This window comes from Mauremys reevesii, linkage group 7 (assembly GCF_016161935.1).
Source record: "Mauremys reevesii isolate NIE-2019 linkage group 7, ASM1616193v1, whole genome shotgun sequence".
NCBI classification, from domain to species: Eukaryota; Metazoa; Chordata; order Testudines; family Geoemydidae; genus Mauremys; species Mauremys reevesii.
The window spans coordinates 6,451,754-6,467,573 of NC_052629.1; the positions used below are offsets into that span (position 1 = coordinate 6,451,754).

Below are 15,820 nucleotides of genomic sequence, written 5' to 3' on the forward strand. Positions count from 1 at the left end.
TGGTGTGTGCAAAAGAATAGGCTATAATGTGGTTAGCATGGCAAAGTGGAACAAACCTGGGAATTGTCCATACGGGGAAGGGGAGGTGAACTCTGGGTGCTCTAGGTTAGTGCACTGGCTTTTTAGGAAAGGGAGTTTTGTGATTCTCTCCATAGTTGTATTCCCAGCCTGTTTTGTGCTGGTCACTCAAAGGGGTCAGTGGTGCACACTGTGTTTGCTGCCCAGGGGTTATCTTTATGCACAGTGGCTAGGACAGGAATTATTTTTACCTGCCTTTCCTTGTAAGGCACCGCACTGCCCCTCTGACAAATGGAGAGGGGGGAACAGAATAAGGCTGTTCAGTCCCACTCCCGGCCCCTGGAGAGATACGCTCCCATTGTAAAATAACTACACTACGGTAGCTCTGGCCTGATCCAGTTTATATCTAGGTGCCCTGCATCTTGTTATAAAGGCCCACTGCCCCGTGTCGGCACTGAAAGGAAGAGATGGCCATCCAAAGGTCAGATACTATGGGGATGGCCACCATTATAGTGTCGTAGGTAGGGTCCGTTTTTATGCGCTGGACTGCAGAGCTGTTTGTGCAAGGGTTGTTTCAGCAGCTCAAGCTTCAGCAGAGCCCAGCGTCCATCCTTCCTATCCGACCCACCCATCTAAGTGTTACTATAGCCTGCATCACCGTAGCATCGGCCTGCTTTTCTGAGATGAAAGAAAATTTGCTAAATGCTGAGGGGCCTCACCCAGGGCTCAGATGTCCATTCCAGGAGGAGAGTTCGGTAGGTCCTCTTCTCCTACGCTAACCCGTTCCATGGCTCTTGCGGGGGTGGCTCCTCCCCTCCCCCAGCCGTGTGTGTGTGTGTGAGAATGATCTAAACTCTTGCCTGTGTGCGCGATTAGTCCCTGTGCCAGGATGCCTTTGATATATAGGGCTGTGATGTCAGTTCATTATTCTGATGTATCTGTCTCACTGCAGTTGGAAGATTGATTCTCCGAGGCACTAATCTTATTTTCCTGGTTTTTTCAAAATGTTCCTTAATTGCTCTATTTAAGGCATTGCTGTCAAGCCAGGTTATATCACTCTTCTAAAGGCTAGTGGCAGCCTGACCATGTGACCTGGTTGCTGCTGCAATTAAAAATAGCAAAATTTTGCAGAATGTGGCTGTATTTTTTTTTTCATCTTCTTGCAGGTAACGAGTTGTTGATGTTGTTAATGCTATAACAAATCAGTGGCCATCTATGATTAGCATTACATCATGAACTGCTGTGACTCCATTGCAACCACAGGGATCAAATGGCTGTAAAAAGGAGAGGTGCCTGCTGCTCGAACTAATGAAAGATCGCCGGAGTCCATGTAACAGCTAGGGTTGCCAACCCTCAAGGATTGTCCTGGAGTCTCCAGGAAGTAAAGATTGTCATGTGATGAAACCTTCAGGAATATGTCCAACCAAAATTGGCAACCCTAGTAACAGCCCTGACTCCCTACCTGAGTGGTTCTGATTCCATCTAGGGGAGGGCAATTACACACACACGCCAGCCAGCCAGCCAGCTAGCTTATTTTAATAGTTTCCTAGGGATGGGATAACTTGCTTAGTTCCAGATAGGCAAAGAATTTGTCTAAAATGTGGGAGATTGAGGCTTTATTTTCATTAGGAAAAGAGCTGTGTTCCTAATTCGAGTTAGCTAACTCAGGGTAAAATCCTAGTGAAGATAAAGCTGAGAGCTGGGAAGACTAGCTGAGATCAGACATTAACTGGCTGAGTAGGCATGGGAAGAAGCTGTCCTTAGCAAAAATATGATTCCTCTTTGCCTTGGGGATGTGATAGACCTGCAGTCTGCTGAAACTTCTCCTAGAGGCTATGGAACTAAACAGGTTCACAATTAAAGCTGCAGCAGACCTCCCCCAGAGAGCTTTGTGGTCTAGAATTCCAAAAGCCAGATTACATATCTACACATTTTACTGTTAAACTAAGTGTGTGTGGGGGGCAGGAGAGAATGCTGGAAAAACTTCATTTTAGGAACAATGCTTCTGCTGTCTCAGAAATGCTCTGTCTTTCTCTTAAGAAGAGAGATAAGGTGGCTGAGGGAGCACCTTTTATTGGATCAACTTCTGTTGGCGAAAGACACTTTCTTTTAATATCTCCTTAGTTTAGTTACTGAAGACGTGTGCATGAGAATGGGCTCCCTTGTTAGTTAGGAGATTCAGCTCTTCCTTACTCCCCATAGGACCAACAGCATCCCTGGTGTAACCATGCTGAAGACAGCTGAGTCTCCAAGGTGCTCAGTTGTGACACATTTCACAAGCATGACGATCATTCCTTTAATAAAAAATGGTGGGCGGGGCAAAAATGAGGGATTTTTTTCCCCTGGGAAGTGTTATGAAATCTTTTATGATGTTGCTGTTTATCCCAGTTGTACAAAGAGCTGGAAGATCAATATAATAATAATTAGTCCTTACTGAGAACTTCTTGTTTATCTGAGGTACTTATAATATGGCCTCCATCACTGGAGTATCTGAACACTCTGGTCTTTAATGTATTCATCTGTGAAGAAGGGCACTGGTATTGTTCCCATTGTAGAGATGAGGAGCTGAAGCACGTAGAGGCAAGTGACTTGTCCAGGTAACACATGGCATCTGGGGTGACAGATGGGGACAGGGAGTTGAGAGCCCTGATCTTGGTAGCTTCAGAGTGCTACAGAAATATTAGTCACAGCTAGACCCAGGACTGCCAATTAACTTCAGCAGGCTTTCAGCCAGGTCCACGCCCCTCAGACTAGGGTGACTAGATGTCCTGATTTTATAGGGACAGTCCTGATATTTGGGGCTTTTTTTGTATATGGGCTCCTATTACCCCCTCCCCCCCACTCCATCCCGATTTTTCACACTTGCTATCTGGTCACCCTACCTCCAACATCCAGGTAAGGTTGGGAGATCAGATCCCCACTTTGCAGCTGGTGGAAACTGAGTCATGGAAGGAGTATGGGATTTGCCCAAGAAGGCCTCCCAGTGTGTGAGTGACCGAGCTGGAATTAGAATGCATGAGTTCTGGCTGCACGTCCCATGAGCAGCTCATTAGGTCACTCTGCCTGAGCTGATGAGACGCATTTAATTTAAAATATGGGTGGAAGAATCTGCAACAAATAGTCTCTTGTGCAGGGTCTGATCCAAAGCTGCCTGAAGTCAATGGAAATCCTTCCATTTATGTCAGTGGGCTGTGGATCGGGACTGTAGCGCCACCACAGTGATGTAGTTAAAATGTATTGTAATACCTTCTGTGCTAGGGCTACCCAGGGGAAGGAACAGGAAAGCAGGCAGGCATTCCAACAGGAGCACAGGTTTTCCCAAGCATGTTTTGAGATTGCTGATCTTGGTAAATTTGCTGCGAGTCTTGAGCTCCTGTTTGCTAAACGACTGGTATTTACAGGAGCTTTGTTAACCTTGTCTTTCAATGGGATTAGTGATTTCTTAAAACATAATGAGATGCTTATTCTTTGTGATCCATGTAGATTGTCTGGGATTTCACAAATTCTACACTCATTCCTGCGCCGCATACCCAAAGTCCCCCTCTCCTCCAACCTTTGCATTTGCTTTGCTCGGGCGCACAAGCTGCGGGGCAATTGAGAACCAGGCTTCAAACTTTCTAACCTGTATGATTCCAGGACTGAAGATCAAGCATCTATTCAGGTATCATGGACTTCCTTGTTCTGAACGTTGTACCAGGAGGAGAAGACAGCGTGGGGCAGTGCAAGATGAGCTTGGGTTTTCAAACTCTTGCAGTCTCCACCAAGTGACTGCAATGGTGGTGAAAAGACTTTTCTCCTCACTTCTCAGAAATAAATGTTCTTGGCTTTTGTGATTGTCTCTCATTTTGGTTTCACTGGGAAAAAGAACATGACTTTTTACTCAGATCCCTTCTCCTCTCCTCTGATTTTTATTTTTTGATCTCCCTTTATTCTCCATATACACACTTTAGAGTCAGGTCCATGCAGTGTTGGGAGGTCTCTCTCTCTCTCTCTTTAGGGGCAAATTTGATGCTCCTTAGAATGAGACGTTGAAAGCCCAAGTTTGAGCTGGGCACACTGCAATGATCCCTTTTGCCATTCCTGGGCTAGCTCTCCCATATGCAGAGACTGCCTGATCTGAGGGGGGACTCTGACTCAGATAGATTGGAACACCGGGGACTAGAATGAGGTCACCACACTCCTTTCTCCTGTGATCTAAGCAGCCTTTGAACCTAGATCCCTTGAGATGGATGTCACTTTCAGCTAGGTAGGTGGTTAAATAGGGACTTAGGTGCCTAACTTTAGTTGTCTGCATTTGAAAATGTTGGCTTTCATGTACCAAATCACACAGCTTTCCTCTAGAAGATGCCACTTCAGGGTCATACCACTGTCTCTCAACTATGGTCCATAATGGGATGAATAACTCCAACACCTTAATGATACCATATGATTTACAGTTTTCCTCCCACTATACTAAGCACGGGTTTAAAGAAAGGCTGGATTCTCTGCTTCGGGTCTCCATACTAGATAGTTGTTGGGAATACCAATGACCTTCTCGGTGTTTTCTTGGGCACATGCCAATTAGGGACTAGAATTGATCACTCTTCATTACCCTGGCTCTTCATTTACACAGCTGAGTTATATGCTTTATCAGGGAGGTACAGCTGTGGGGCTAAATCATCCCTGTGCCATGGACTGATGGCAGAAAAAATGAGATCACTGAGATTGCCCTCCACTAGACAGACTTAATGGTTGTATGTTAGAGGACACGATGATCCCAGCTTCTCAGTGCATAGCGGGGAGGGGAGAGTCTTGAGGAAAATGAAAAACCTGAAGGGAAGTGACTCCGTTGTCTGTGAGATGTGGGTGGAGATGGGAATGCTGATCTCTTGCTGGAACTAGTAGGCTAGAAAAGGGGCTCTCAACCATGGGTATTATCACCTGCAGATTGGTTTGGTCCCAGCTCAGATATCACATTTTGAACAAACCGTGTGCAATCAGAGCGATAAGGCTGTTGTACAAATTTTTACTATTCCGAATGGAGCAGAGAAGCCGGCTGTGTAGTGTGCCCCAGATACTGATTCGAGGAACCAATCATGTGAGAACTTTACTTGTTGTCAGGAGGACTCTGTGTATGAAGCTCCTGGGGAACGGATGTTTATATAGCTACACTCTGCATAGTCTCAACAGCATGCACTGACCTGGAATGGCGGCAGCTAGGGACCTGAGCTAGTTTTTTAATGCTTGGGAAGATTCATTTGTTTTCCATATAACTGTTGCACAGCTGGGCAACCTTGGTCTTCAGTGCACACATTGCAACAAAGAGCAGGTCTCCTTCTTCCACCCAGTTCCCCTTTGCAAAGGAAGAAATAAAAAGGATCAGGTCAGCCAGCTGGTAGGAAGAACAGTGTGTTTGAACAGCATCCATGGACAATCAACCAGGAGTGATCCCAGCATATCATTTCAAGAGGCACAAAGTCCTCGATGGGAAACTTTATGATTGTATCATGTTACCCTTGTGATGCTATAGCCCCTGATTTGTCACTGTTTGTCCTGTCCTGCAGCCGATTTTTCTGCCTTGCTTGGTGAATTCCACTGAGTTCCTGGTCTTAAAATGTATGGGAGAAAAAAATTCTTATCCTGCAGCACAGGAGGAAATTTAAAGGGCTGGATTGGTTTATCTACCCATTGTCTACCCACTCGCTGTTCCTACATCTTTGGCTGTTGTCTCTGCCTCTCTCCATAATTGAGCAGAACTGGTGTGTGGGTGGGGGTGGAGGCGGGGGGATGGAGATGTATTTTGCAAAAAAATTCAAGATCCCCCCCCCAAATCTTTCCCCTCCGCAGTTTTAGTGGGAAAAGATCACTTTTGTCCCACTTTTTGCTTTTCTCCACTGGAAAAGGGATGAAAGGTTTGGGTCAAAAGAACAGAGAAGTTTTTTGTTTTGGTCAAAATGGCACTTTCTACTGGAAAAGGTGTTTGGATGAAAGTCTTTTGACCAGCTCTAATATTTAAGCACCTTAGTAGTTCTAAGTGCCTCCTGCTGCATGACTCTTCACTGTTGTGCATTGCTTGTGCTTTATCCAAGTTGATCACTTCTGTGTATCTTGCAATGCAAATCCATTGCATCCTTTTTTGAAATTCCCTATTTAAAACCTCTTTTCTTGGGTTATGACCACCAAATTATGTCCACAAAGCACTGCGTGAAGGACATGACAACAGAATAAATTGTTTTGCATCATCATACCCCATTGCATGGAGATGTACCCAAGCCACTCAGACCCGAGCTTTCAACAAAGCTTGGGGACACTGAGAATCCTGGGTTTTGGTCTGGGATCATCTCTACTCCTACTGGTTGCATGTGGCTAATAATATCTGTAATCTTAGTGATGCATTCTGCGATGTTCTTGGCAAACCATGCAGTAATACAAAATACCATGAGGGGAAAGAATTTTTTTAAAAAAAGGAACGTCAAGTTTATTTTCATACTGATCATCCCCTCAAACTTCTTAGCTGGTGCATTCTGTAATTTTACTGTAATTCCCGGCAACTGGGGATATGCCGAGACTCGACTGCTTCTCAGCACCACAGAAGCCTGTTATAAAACATCAATTGGAGGGAAAAACTCTGATTTTTTTTTTCTCGAGGTCTAACTGTTTGAGTCAGCAACAGGCAAATTCAGAACTGGTCAAGAGCTGCTAGGCTCTAAAGCACTAAACAAAAAGGGGGTTTTCCCACTGCTTTCAACTCATGCAGTTCTGGAGGGTGGCTGGTAGGAGCTGGGTTCTCCACCAGAAGCCATGCTGTTGTGTGGTCACAGGCATTTACTCCAAGTGTTTGGCACTGGTGAAAATTGGTTTACAAAGAGTCAAAGTTATTCCTTGGGATTCAGGGCACTGTAGGTGGTGTTTGTTAAACAGGCCTCAGAATTCTAATCTTCTGTTCCATTGTAGGACTGGCTTTCACTAGGGCATACGTTTACTTACAGTAGGAGTTGTGCTAAGCTTGCAGTCTATGGGCCAGATTCCAACGTCCATTACAAATGTGGAATAGCTCCCTTGACTCCAATAGTTAGTTAGTCTGCATTTACACTAGGGTAATTTGTTTGTTTGAGTCTTCTCTTTTGTCTCCTTTGATGGAGGGGGAGTGAGCTGCTCTTTCCCCTGCCTCAGCTCCCACTAGTTCCTGGTGACCATGGGATTTTGCTTTCACAGCAATGCACCACATGCCCCCTCATGACCCACTTCAGACTGCTGTTCAGCTGGCTGACGACCACGGTACTGGCTGGCTCAGAATGATGTGTCATGGGCCTTTGCACTGCCAACAGCTAAAATCGCCCACTCTGTTAAGTGGTCTCCTACAACATGTGAACCCCTTATGCTTAAAATCTGTCCCGCACAGCATACCTACCTAGACTCTTCTCCAGACTCGAGGAAGAGCTCCGTGAAGTTCGAAAGCTTGTCCCTCTCACCAACAGAAGTTGGTCCAGTGAAAGAAATTACCTCATCCACCTTGTCTCTCTCATATGCTGGGACTGACACACCCATAACAACATGGCAACCAACAGCCTAAAGAGTCTGCTTTACTTCAAATGGTAGGAGACCTGGGCAGCTGGCTCAGGAACAATCAAGTTCTTTTCCTGCTGGCCGGAAGAAGTTCCCTGGGGCTGGGGTGGGCAGCATAGGCCTTGACTGTACTGATTAGTTAAATGCTTGCATTAAAATAGCCCTGTGAAATTGGATCCATTTTGCATAACCTATTATTATGCTGGTTCGTAGATGTAGTATATTTGGCTGCAGACTACATTTTGTACTTGTGAATTATGGAACCTTTAGCTATTTGGCTTGGTATTCACCTGGGATTTAAAAGCTTGCTATAAATATTGTGTCCAATAACGGGCGGTGTAGATGAATTGTACAGGAGACATAGGTCACTGCTGCCGTGTGTGAAGGTGTTAGCGTGAGTGGTTTTATTTCTCTTTCATTTCCTGGACAGGAGATTTTTTTTTCTTTGCTTTTTGCTTTTGCTTCAAAATCTGCAGTAATCCATGAAATATGCACATTTTCCTCTGACGGGATTTATATTGGGGAGTAACAGGGACGTTTAAAGACTGAGTGCGCATCTACACTGCAATGAAAGCTCAGGGTTAGTAGAACTCGAGTTAGACTCCGGGTTTGTTAACCTAGGGATTGAGCACCTATGCTCATTTGTAACCCCAGGTTAGGGATTGTTGAACCCTGGGTCCCAACCTGGGGCATCAGTGTCTGTGGCCTGAGTCTAACCACTCGTATCCCAGACTTCTTAGCATCTTCCCAGGAGGAGATAATTTACAGGTATGTGCTGATTATTAAAAGAAACCTTATTTTGTTGTGAACTGGTGTGTGTGTGTGTGTGCTTGTACAACAGGATGCCGGTGGGATGCTGTTAGTTGATTCCCCTCTATGTACTTACAAACTTCTGTTCGAGGCATGTCAGGGTATTTGCTACCTAAGGCGGGATGAGCTGTGACATTAGTCTTGGGGCATTCTGGGAAATCTCCTTCAGGATTCGAGTGGCGGACTCGTTTCTTTTGTGATGTGATTTAAGAATCATTTGTTGCATTACAAGATGGTGGTGGCTGGTTGAGTCACATGGCAGTTAATTAGGGGTTTCTTAAAAATGCAGAGGAAGACTTTTTAGTTCTGGCAGGTGGAGGGGAATTGTGGGTAATATCTTTGTATAAAGAGGGTGGAGCTGAACAGCCAGGGTAGTTCAGTAGAACTCAGGCACTGCTGAAGGTAAGATAGGAATAGGCTGGAAGCCGGATTCCATTGTGGTTTTAAGGTACAAATTTCCCTGGTCTTATTTTATCTATTTAATCTTTTTTTAGATAAAGATCAGTTTTCATATACACCCTCCTTGGTTCTTCCTAGGCTCTCATAGTCCTGTGCCCAGAAAACCTCTTCTGTTCCTTTACTGGAGCTAGTGTAGCGCCTTTGAGGACAGTGTAATTTATGGTCTTTCTAAAAGGCTTTCCCTTCCTGCTGAAGTAGAAATCTTAATGAAGGGACAAATACCATTAATAATAGACCCCCACATGACTGAATGGGAGCAGCCAGTCTTAGCATTAATGCCCTCAGGGCAGCCAAGGCTGATGGTAGCAGTCACAGTTCAGTTCTCTTCTCCACACATGGACTCTGGGTTTGATGGCACGTTATGTCCGCTTTGTGGGATTATTACAATGCCTTGTGCATCTTTTTGGGTGTTGATGAGTACAAAGAGATGCTCCCAGAGGATACTGGTGGCTTGAATGCAGCAGCTGCATTATCGCAGCCACCACTCTACCATCAATTTTTTTCTCTTTCACACATACACTGCGTGTGAATGAATATATATATAGGCATGTAAAATCAAATCTCTAGGAGTTCCCTGCTGGGAAATACAGAGAATATCTTTGTATCTGGTTTGTATATAAGTCATATCACCCAATTAAATTTCAAAAGACATCCAGTATTATGCAGGCCAGTATGTAGGAGTGATCCTGCTAGATGGAGGTGAACGGAACCGAGAGGCATAGCTCAAGCTGGATCTTGTATGGAACTTGCTGGCTATCGGTTCTCATGAGCTCCTGAGGTTTGCAAGTCAACTGGATGTGCACCTTTCTCAGAGGAACATATCCCAAACCTCGGTGAATCTGATTCCCAGTTTCACCTGGTTTTTGTGTTTGTGTAATGGGGTCAGCACCTGCCTCTCATGAGCACTCCCCCCAGCTGATGGTTTCTTCAGCGGGTCTTAAGTGACTCAGCCCTCTGGCCAAGTCTCAGACACTGCCTGTAGGTAGAACAGAACAAACCCCTCCCAGGGTATAGAGTCTTTACCTTCACCCAGCCCTGGTATGGGACCGTATCCCCAGGGCTTCCTCCCAAGAGACAGTCTTCCTGGAGCCCTCTGTGGGCTCAATCCTTACTCAGCCCCAGCAGCCAGCCAGGATCTCTTCCTTAGCTCCCCCAGTCCCTGCCAACATTCAGCTGTCTGTGGACCTGCTGCTCTTTCAGCCAGCCAGGAACACAGCTTCAGAAAGCAACTGACTGACTTTAGCCCTGCTGCTCCTTTTTATATGGCCCTCCTTGCCCCTGACTGGCTGCTCCTGCAGCCCTTCTGATTGGCTGAAGCCACTCTAGGTCTCTTGGAGGACTTCTCTTCTGCTCCTCTCTGGAATGGGGTGTAGCAGCACCTTGAAGCCTCCAACAGGGGGCCTCTGGGCCTAGTCCACCCCATCACATGCTGAAAGCAGAAATGGGAAGGGGCAGCAAAGTTTGAATCTGGATCAGAATTTCCCGGAGATGTTAGGATCTGAGGGTTTCTAATTCAGCTGAGACTGTCTTGCATACACTGTAGTGGCCCTGTTGCTCTTAGTCTCTTCCTGTGGTCAAAGAGTTGGTGGTTAGAGAGGAGAATTTGGGAAGCAGGACTCATTGGTCCTGTTTTAGGCTCTGCTGTTAAATTTGTGTAACTGTGGCAAGCTGCTCAGGATGAAATGATCTTTTGTACAGAAGAGTCTGATGTAGCATAACCTTTGTAGCTTAATCTTTGATGCTACGGGCTCTACCTCCTGGGGTTCTGCTGTGCTGGCTAAGCAGCTTTATTGCTACAAATTGCCTGCACAGATCACTAAGGTCAGAAGACCCTTTAGGCTCTCTGACTCAGTTTGACCATCTGTAAAATGGATATCATAATTGCTACCTACCACACATAAGGTGTTTGTGGATAGAGCTGAGCAACTAGTTCATAGCAATCAATTTATTCCACAAATTTAGCCTGCCTTTCTACTCACATCTTGTTCATTAGCAGCTTGGGATTTTCTCAGATTCACTCCTTCAAAATTATTCTCAGAATAATTTCTAAGGACAATTCTTGGTCTGCAAATGATTTTTGAGCCATTCAATATTGGAGCCATGCTGGTTAATTTTGATTGGATGCATAAATCACAAGGCTTTTGTTCCCTGATTGGATGATTATAGTTCTTTAGAATCCAGTTCCTCAAATTTAAGTTCAAATGAGCTTTTTTTTTTCATGGATATTCTCTAATACTCTCTCTTGAAATGTGCTGTTTGTTAACTTCCTGCCACTAAACTGGTTTGCTGGAATATTTGCAGAAAGGGAACTCAAAGGTGAACAAATGCACCAAGCAAATTCAGGGCCATATTTTCAGCTGGTGAAATATACACTAGCAGAGGGAGCTTGGTCTTCAGATTATTTTTAACGGCCCTTCACAAAATTAGTTGAGATTTGTTCAGATCTAATTGTGAAGCTTAGAGCATTCCTGTCTACACTTCTACAGTATTTTTTCCATTTGAGGCTCTCAGATCAGTTTGCACAGTATTATTATGCTAAGCACATGTGATGAATACTATAGAAACCGGAAGATAGATGGGTTGCCCTGTCTTTCATCACTGGAACATGCCCTAGTCTCTGATAGTGCTTTCATCTTCCAACCCTGGGTGGTGATTGTTTGCTTGCTTTTCCTCCATATCTGTCTTCATCTATCTAATCTTTCCACCCTTCAGTGGGAACAGCCTTGCCGGCAAAGGTGGGTAAGCCATGTAGGCGCATTTTAGTATTGAAACCACGTTCGGTCTGTGGACATTAATCAGTGGTAAATTAGAATGGAATTGATATATGCATATGACATGCACATTAATTTCAAATGTGTTTATTGTAATTAGTGCTATTACAATGAATGCCAAAGGAATCAGGAAATGATTAACCTCAATTAGGCTCTGTTACAGTTTGTTTAAAAAGTTCAGTTTAAAATTAAAAAATCAAAATGTTGGGGAGCGATGGGGCTTTGAGGCGCATGGCATTAGCAGCTCACTGAATATTGCCTCCAAAGCAGGGGTTCCCCAACATTTTCATAGCTAGGACCGCATCTGAATAGCGAGATTGTCTCCCATTGGTGATCGGATAACCACTCTCTGACAACCACAGCGATTGCTGATATAGAAGGGGTGCTAATGCATTGCTATTTATGCCACCCACGGACACTCAATATAGCGCTCTGTCCCCCTCTACTGGTGGCTGGGTCTCTTGTAGCGGTACATGAGCCTGCCACAGCAATGGCTAGCGGCAGAGGCTCCTCTTAGCTCAGGCAATAGAGGCTCATGCTTTGATTCAGAGGTTTGCTTCCCCACGGCAGATATTTGTATCGCAGTAGCACCTACAGGCCTGAAGTAGGTTGAGGGCCTCCCGTGTGCTAAATGCTGCACAAACACATAGTGAGAGGAGATCCCAGTCTCTTGATAGGCCAGACAAACCAATGCGGCTGCCTCAGTGGCTCTGCCACCACATCCTCTCTGCTGGGACTAATCTGTAATGTAACGAAAAAAGTCATCGCTCTCTATTGGGGCAGGTAGAGGAAACTGAGCCTTCGGACTGCTTCTGCCGGCAAACTGTACTGCTTTAACTGGGCCGGTAGAGTTAATAGAACCCTCCGAGGGTCGATGCACGTATAATCGCCTTTCTACTGGTGTAACTGCTTCTGCACCGGGGTGTAACTACACAGAGGGGAAAACTCACCCCCTGACCAACAGGACTGTAATAACCAGGCCTGAGACAAGGTGGGTGAGGTAATATCCTGGGACTGACTCCGCTATAAATACACTGGACAGACAATGGAAGAGACCAGTTTTTGAGCTTGTACAGAGCTCAAAAGAAGTTGGTGCAATAAAAGATATTGCTTCACTCACCTTGTCTCACTAATATCCTGGGACCAACACTGCTACAACACCACCACGTAGCTCTTTTCATCAGTAAGTCTCAAAGCACTGCACACAGGAGGTTAGTACCATTATCCCCATTTTACAGATGGGGAAACTGAGGCTCAGCATAGTGAAGTGACTTGCCCAAGGTTACGCAGAAGGCCAGTAGCTAAGCCAGTAATAGAACCCTGCTCTCCTAAGTCCCAGACTAGTGCGCTAGCCGCTAGGTACAATTGTGTGCATAGACCAAGCCTTGCTCAAGGGACAAGGAGAAGCAGTGAGGTTGTAGAGGAAAGATTTGCACTGGAGTGCAAACGTGTGTGCATGTTTCACCATGCGCATGGAGAGTTCTCCAGATAGCAGCTGGTCCCTGTTATTTAGCAAGACAGCTGTCCATTTTCCACTCTGTCCTTCCAAAGAGCTCTCCCAGTGCATTTCCAACAATGGTCACCAGTGCATCCCTAAGTGCCCCGTTCATGGATTTCCTAGCTGGTAGTGAGGAGGAGGAGAAGGGTTTTATTTAGCAGACAGGATGAGAAAAATAGAGTACTGAATAACTTGAGCGTGAGCCCTGTGAAATCAGTAATAACTATACCCTGGGCTAATCAGCTCCTGATGGTTTCCAAGCCTGCAGTTCATTTAGCCCATGATGATGATGACAACGGGTAAGAAGGAAAGCCCCCTGAAGTTGGCATTTCAGTCGGCGCTCATATTAGATGTGCTTACACCATGCTCTCCTTTTCTCTGCTGCCCATTGAAAACACTGGGGGGGAGGGAGAGAAATGGACAAAAATACCCTGGATCTATAGTAGGTTGATTTCGAACCATGGTGATTGTCTCTTGTGATCTCCGGCACCAGGGCTGCCCAGAGGATTCAGGGAGCCTGGGGCAAAGCAATTTCGGGAGCCCCTTCCATAAAAAAAAGTTGCAAAACTACAGACTATTATATTCTTGTGGGGGCCCCTGCGGCAAATTGCCCCATTTGCCCCCCTCCCCTCCCCGGGCGGCCCTGTCCTGCACACACAAGCCATAGAATCTCACCCAGCAATTCCTGCATGCATCCAACCCAGTAGTATTGGGCTGTTTGGTTAAAAACACAGTAATTTTGCAGTGGCTTCAAGAGAGGCTGGTGTTTTCCTGATCTCACAGTAGTGTCTCTCTGTCCCTGGGACACACCTTGGATCTTGCTGCGAGCTCGCGTGTTGCAAATAGTCTTTGCGAGCAGAGCAAAGTACACATCCGGCTCTGTGGTGAACACGACGGACTTGCTGAATGGGGTGGGTTTTCTAACGATGGAAGGTACTTGCACATAATGGGAGATCGATTACGAATAGCTTGTTAAATGTGCTGGGACTCCAAGCATGAATGACCATATTCTGCTGTGGCAAAACAGTGAATATTCGAAATCATCATTCTCACGTTAATCCTCCTCCATTTTTCAGATGATCTGCATATCAAGACATTTTCCTTCCCCAGTGAAGGGCTGTTCTCTCAGCTCAAGACTGAGATGCATGGTATCATTTAACTGTTGGCTTTCTGGGTGGAACTGAGATCCACTCAACCCACCATCCAGGGGTCCCACTGTTTAGTCCTAATCCATCAGTGCAAAACAGCATTAAAGCTGCCCCAACTAAACTAGGGATTCCCTGGGTTTAGGAGGCAGCGATAGTTAGTGGGCATAGCTGTCTTTCTACCAGCACCTTCCAGGGAATGCTGGGAAAGCAGGGGGCGTGGCTGGAGCATGCTGCCTCTGGGTGATTTCTAGCCTGGAGGAGAGTGCTTGAATGGCTGATAGGTGCTAACAGCCAGCTACCACAGGCTTCTGTATGAGGAAAGATTAATAAAACTGGGCCTTTTCATCTTGGAAAAGAGGTGGCTAAGGAGAGATGATTGAAGTCTATAAAATCATGACTGGTGTAGAGAAAGTAGATAAGGAAGTGTTGTTTACTACTTGTCGTAACACAAGAACTAGGGGTCACCAAATGAAATTAATAGGCAGCAGGTTTAAAACAAATAAAAGGAAGTATTTTTTCACACAATGCACAGTCAACCTGTGGAACTCTTTGCCAGAGGATGTTGTGAAGGCCAAGACCGTAACAGGGTTAAAAAAAGAACTAGATAAATTCACGGAGGATAGGTCCATCAATGGCTAATAGCCAGGATGGGCAGGAATGGTGTCCCTAGCTTCTGTTTGCCAGAAGCTGGGAATGAGCGACAGGGGATGCCTCACTTGATGATTCCCTGTTCTGTTCATTCCCTCTGGGGCATGTGGTACTGCCCACTGTCGGAAGACAGGATACTGGGCTAGATGGACCTTTGGTCTGACTCAATAGGGCCATTCTTATGTACAAGACACTCTCTTGCTGGAGGGAGGGTGTAACACAGACTCTCAGTCCTGGGTACCCTGAGAACTGTCACAGCAACTACTCCGGATTGCACTTGTGACTCCTATTCAGATTGAAAAACTGGAGGCGCAACAGCAGAGCCCAGGCCTCAGCTTTTACGGCTGAGAAATGAGGAAAGAAGAGGCCAGCAATACCGCTGCTGTCGCCCCTTTCATCTATAGATCTCAAAGTGCTTTACAAAGGAAGGGATCCCCATTTTACAGAGGGAAACTGAGGCATGGGGCATTGACTAAGTCGGTGTCACACAGCTGGTCAGCGGCAGAGTCAGGAACAGAACCCATGTGTCGTCATGGTGGGAGGATGTGGGATGTGGCAAAGCTCACCCTCTGTTTTAGATGGTGGGGCTTACATTGGAGAGGGGAGCACACAGGGCTGGCTGCAGCTTGCAGCAGGCTCCCATTGCTGTGCTGTGTAAAGTCTAAATAAAAAGAACTTAGCTGCTTAATGCAAGTCTCTCCCAACTCCCAGTCCTGGGCCCAATCACTGGGTGACAAGGGCTCCCAGCAAAAACTGCTTTGTGGCTTATAGATTCCAACTTGGAAATAATAATGGCATCTTGCGTGATTGATAATTTTCCAGGAGGGAACCTGAAATTGTGTCTGATCTGCTTCTGCCAGACTCTTGTTAATGCCCTGGTGGGTAACCTCAGCTCTGTAACAGCTTTTTGTCATCAGGCTAAT

General features: G+C 45.7%; 1 protein-coding gene across 7 annotated transcripts in view; it reads left to right on the forward strand.

Moving 5' to 3' along the window:
- The window catches only part of SORCS3 (sortilin related VPS10 domain containing receptor 3), a 522,792-nt gene that overhangs the window by 116,434 nt on the left and 390,538 nt on the right, over positions 1 to 15,820 (forward strand). For 2 of the 7 annotated variants that reach the window (XM_039481978.1, XM_039481983.1), the window contains exon 1: positions 14,178 to 14,249. The exons of 2 other annotated variants lie outside the window; for them this stretch is intronic. In XM_039481978.1, the coding sequence (XP_039337912.1) occupies positions 14,178 to 14,249 (72 nt within the window). Of the gene's footprint in view, positions 1 to 4,228; positions 4,265 to 7,399; positions 7,593 to 14,177; positions 14,250 to 15,820 lie in introns of those variants that run through there. 3 more of the 7 variants (XM_039481981.1, XM_039481985.1, XM_039481986.1) reach the window with 3 other exon arrangements.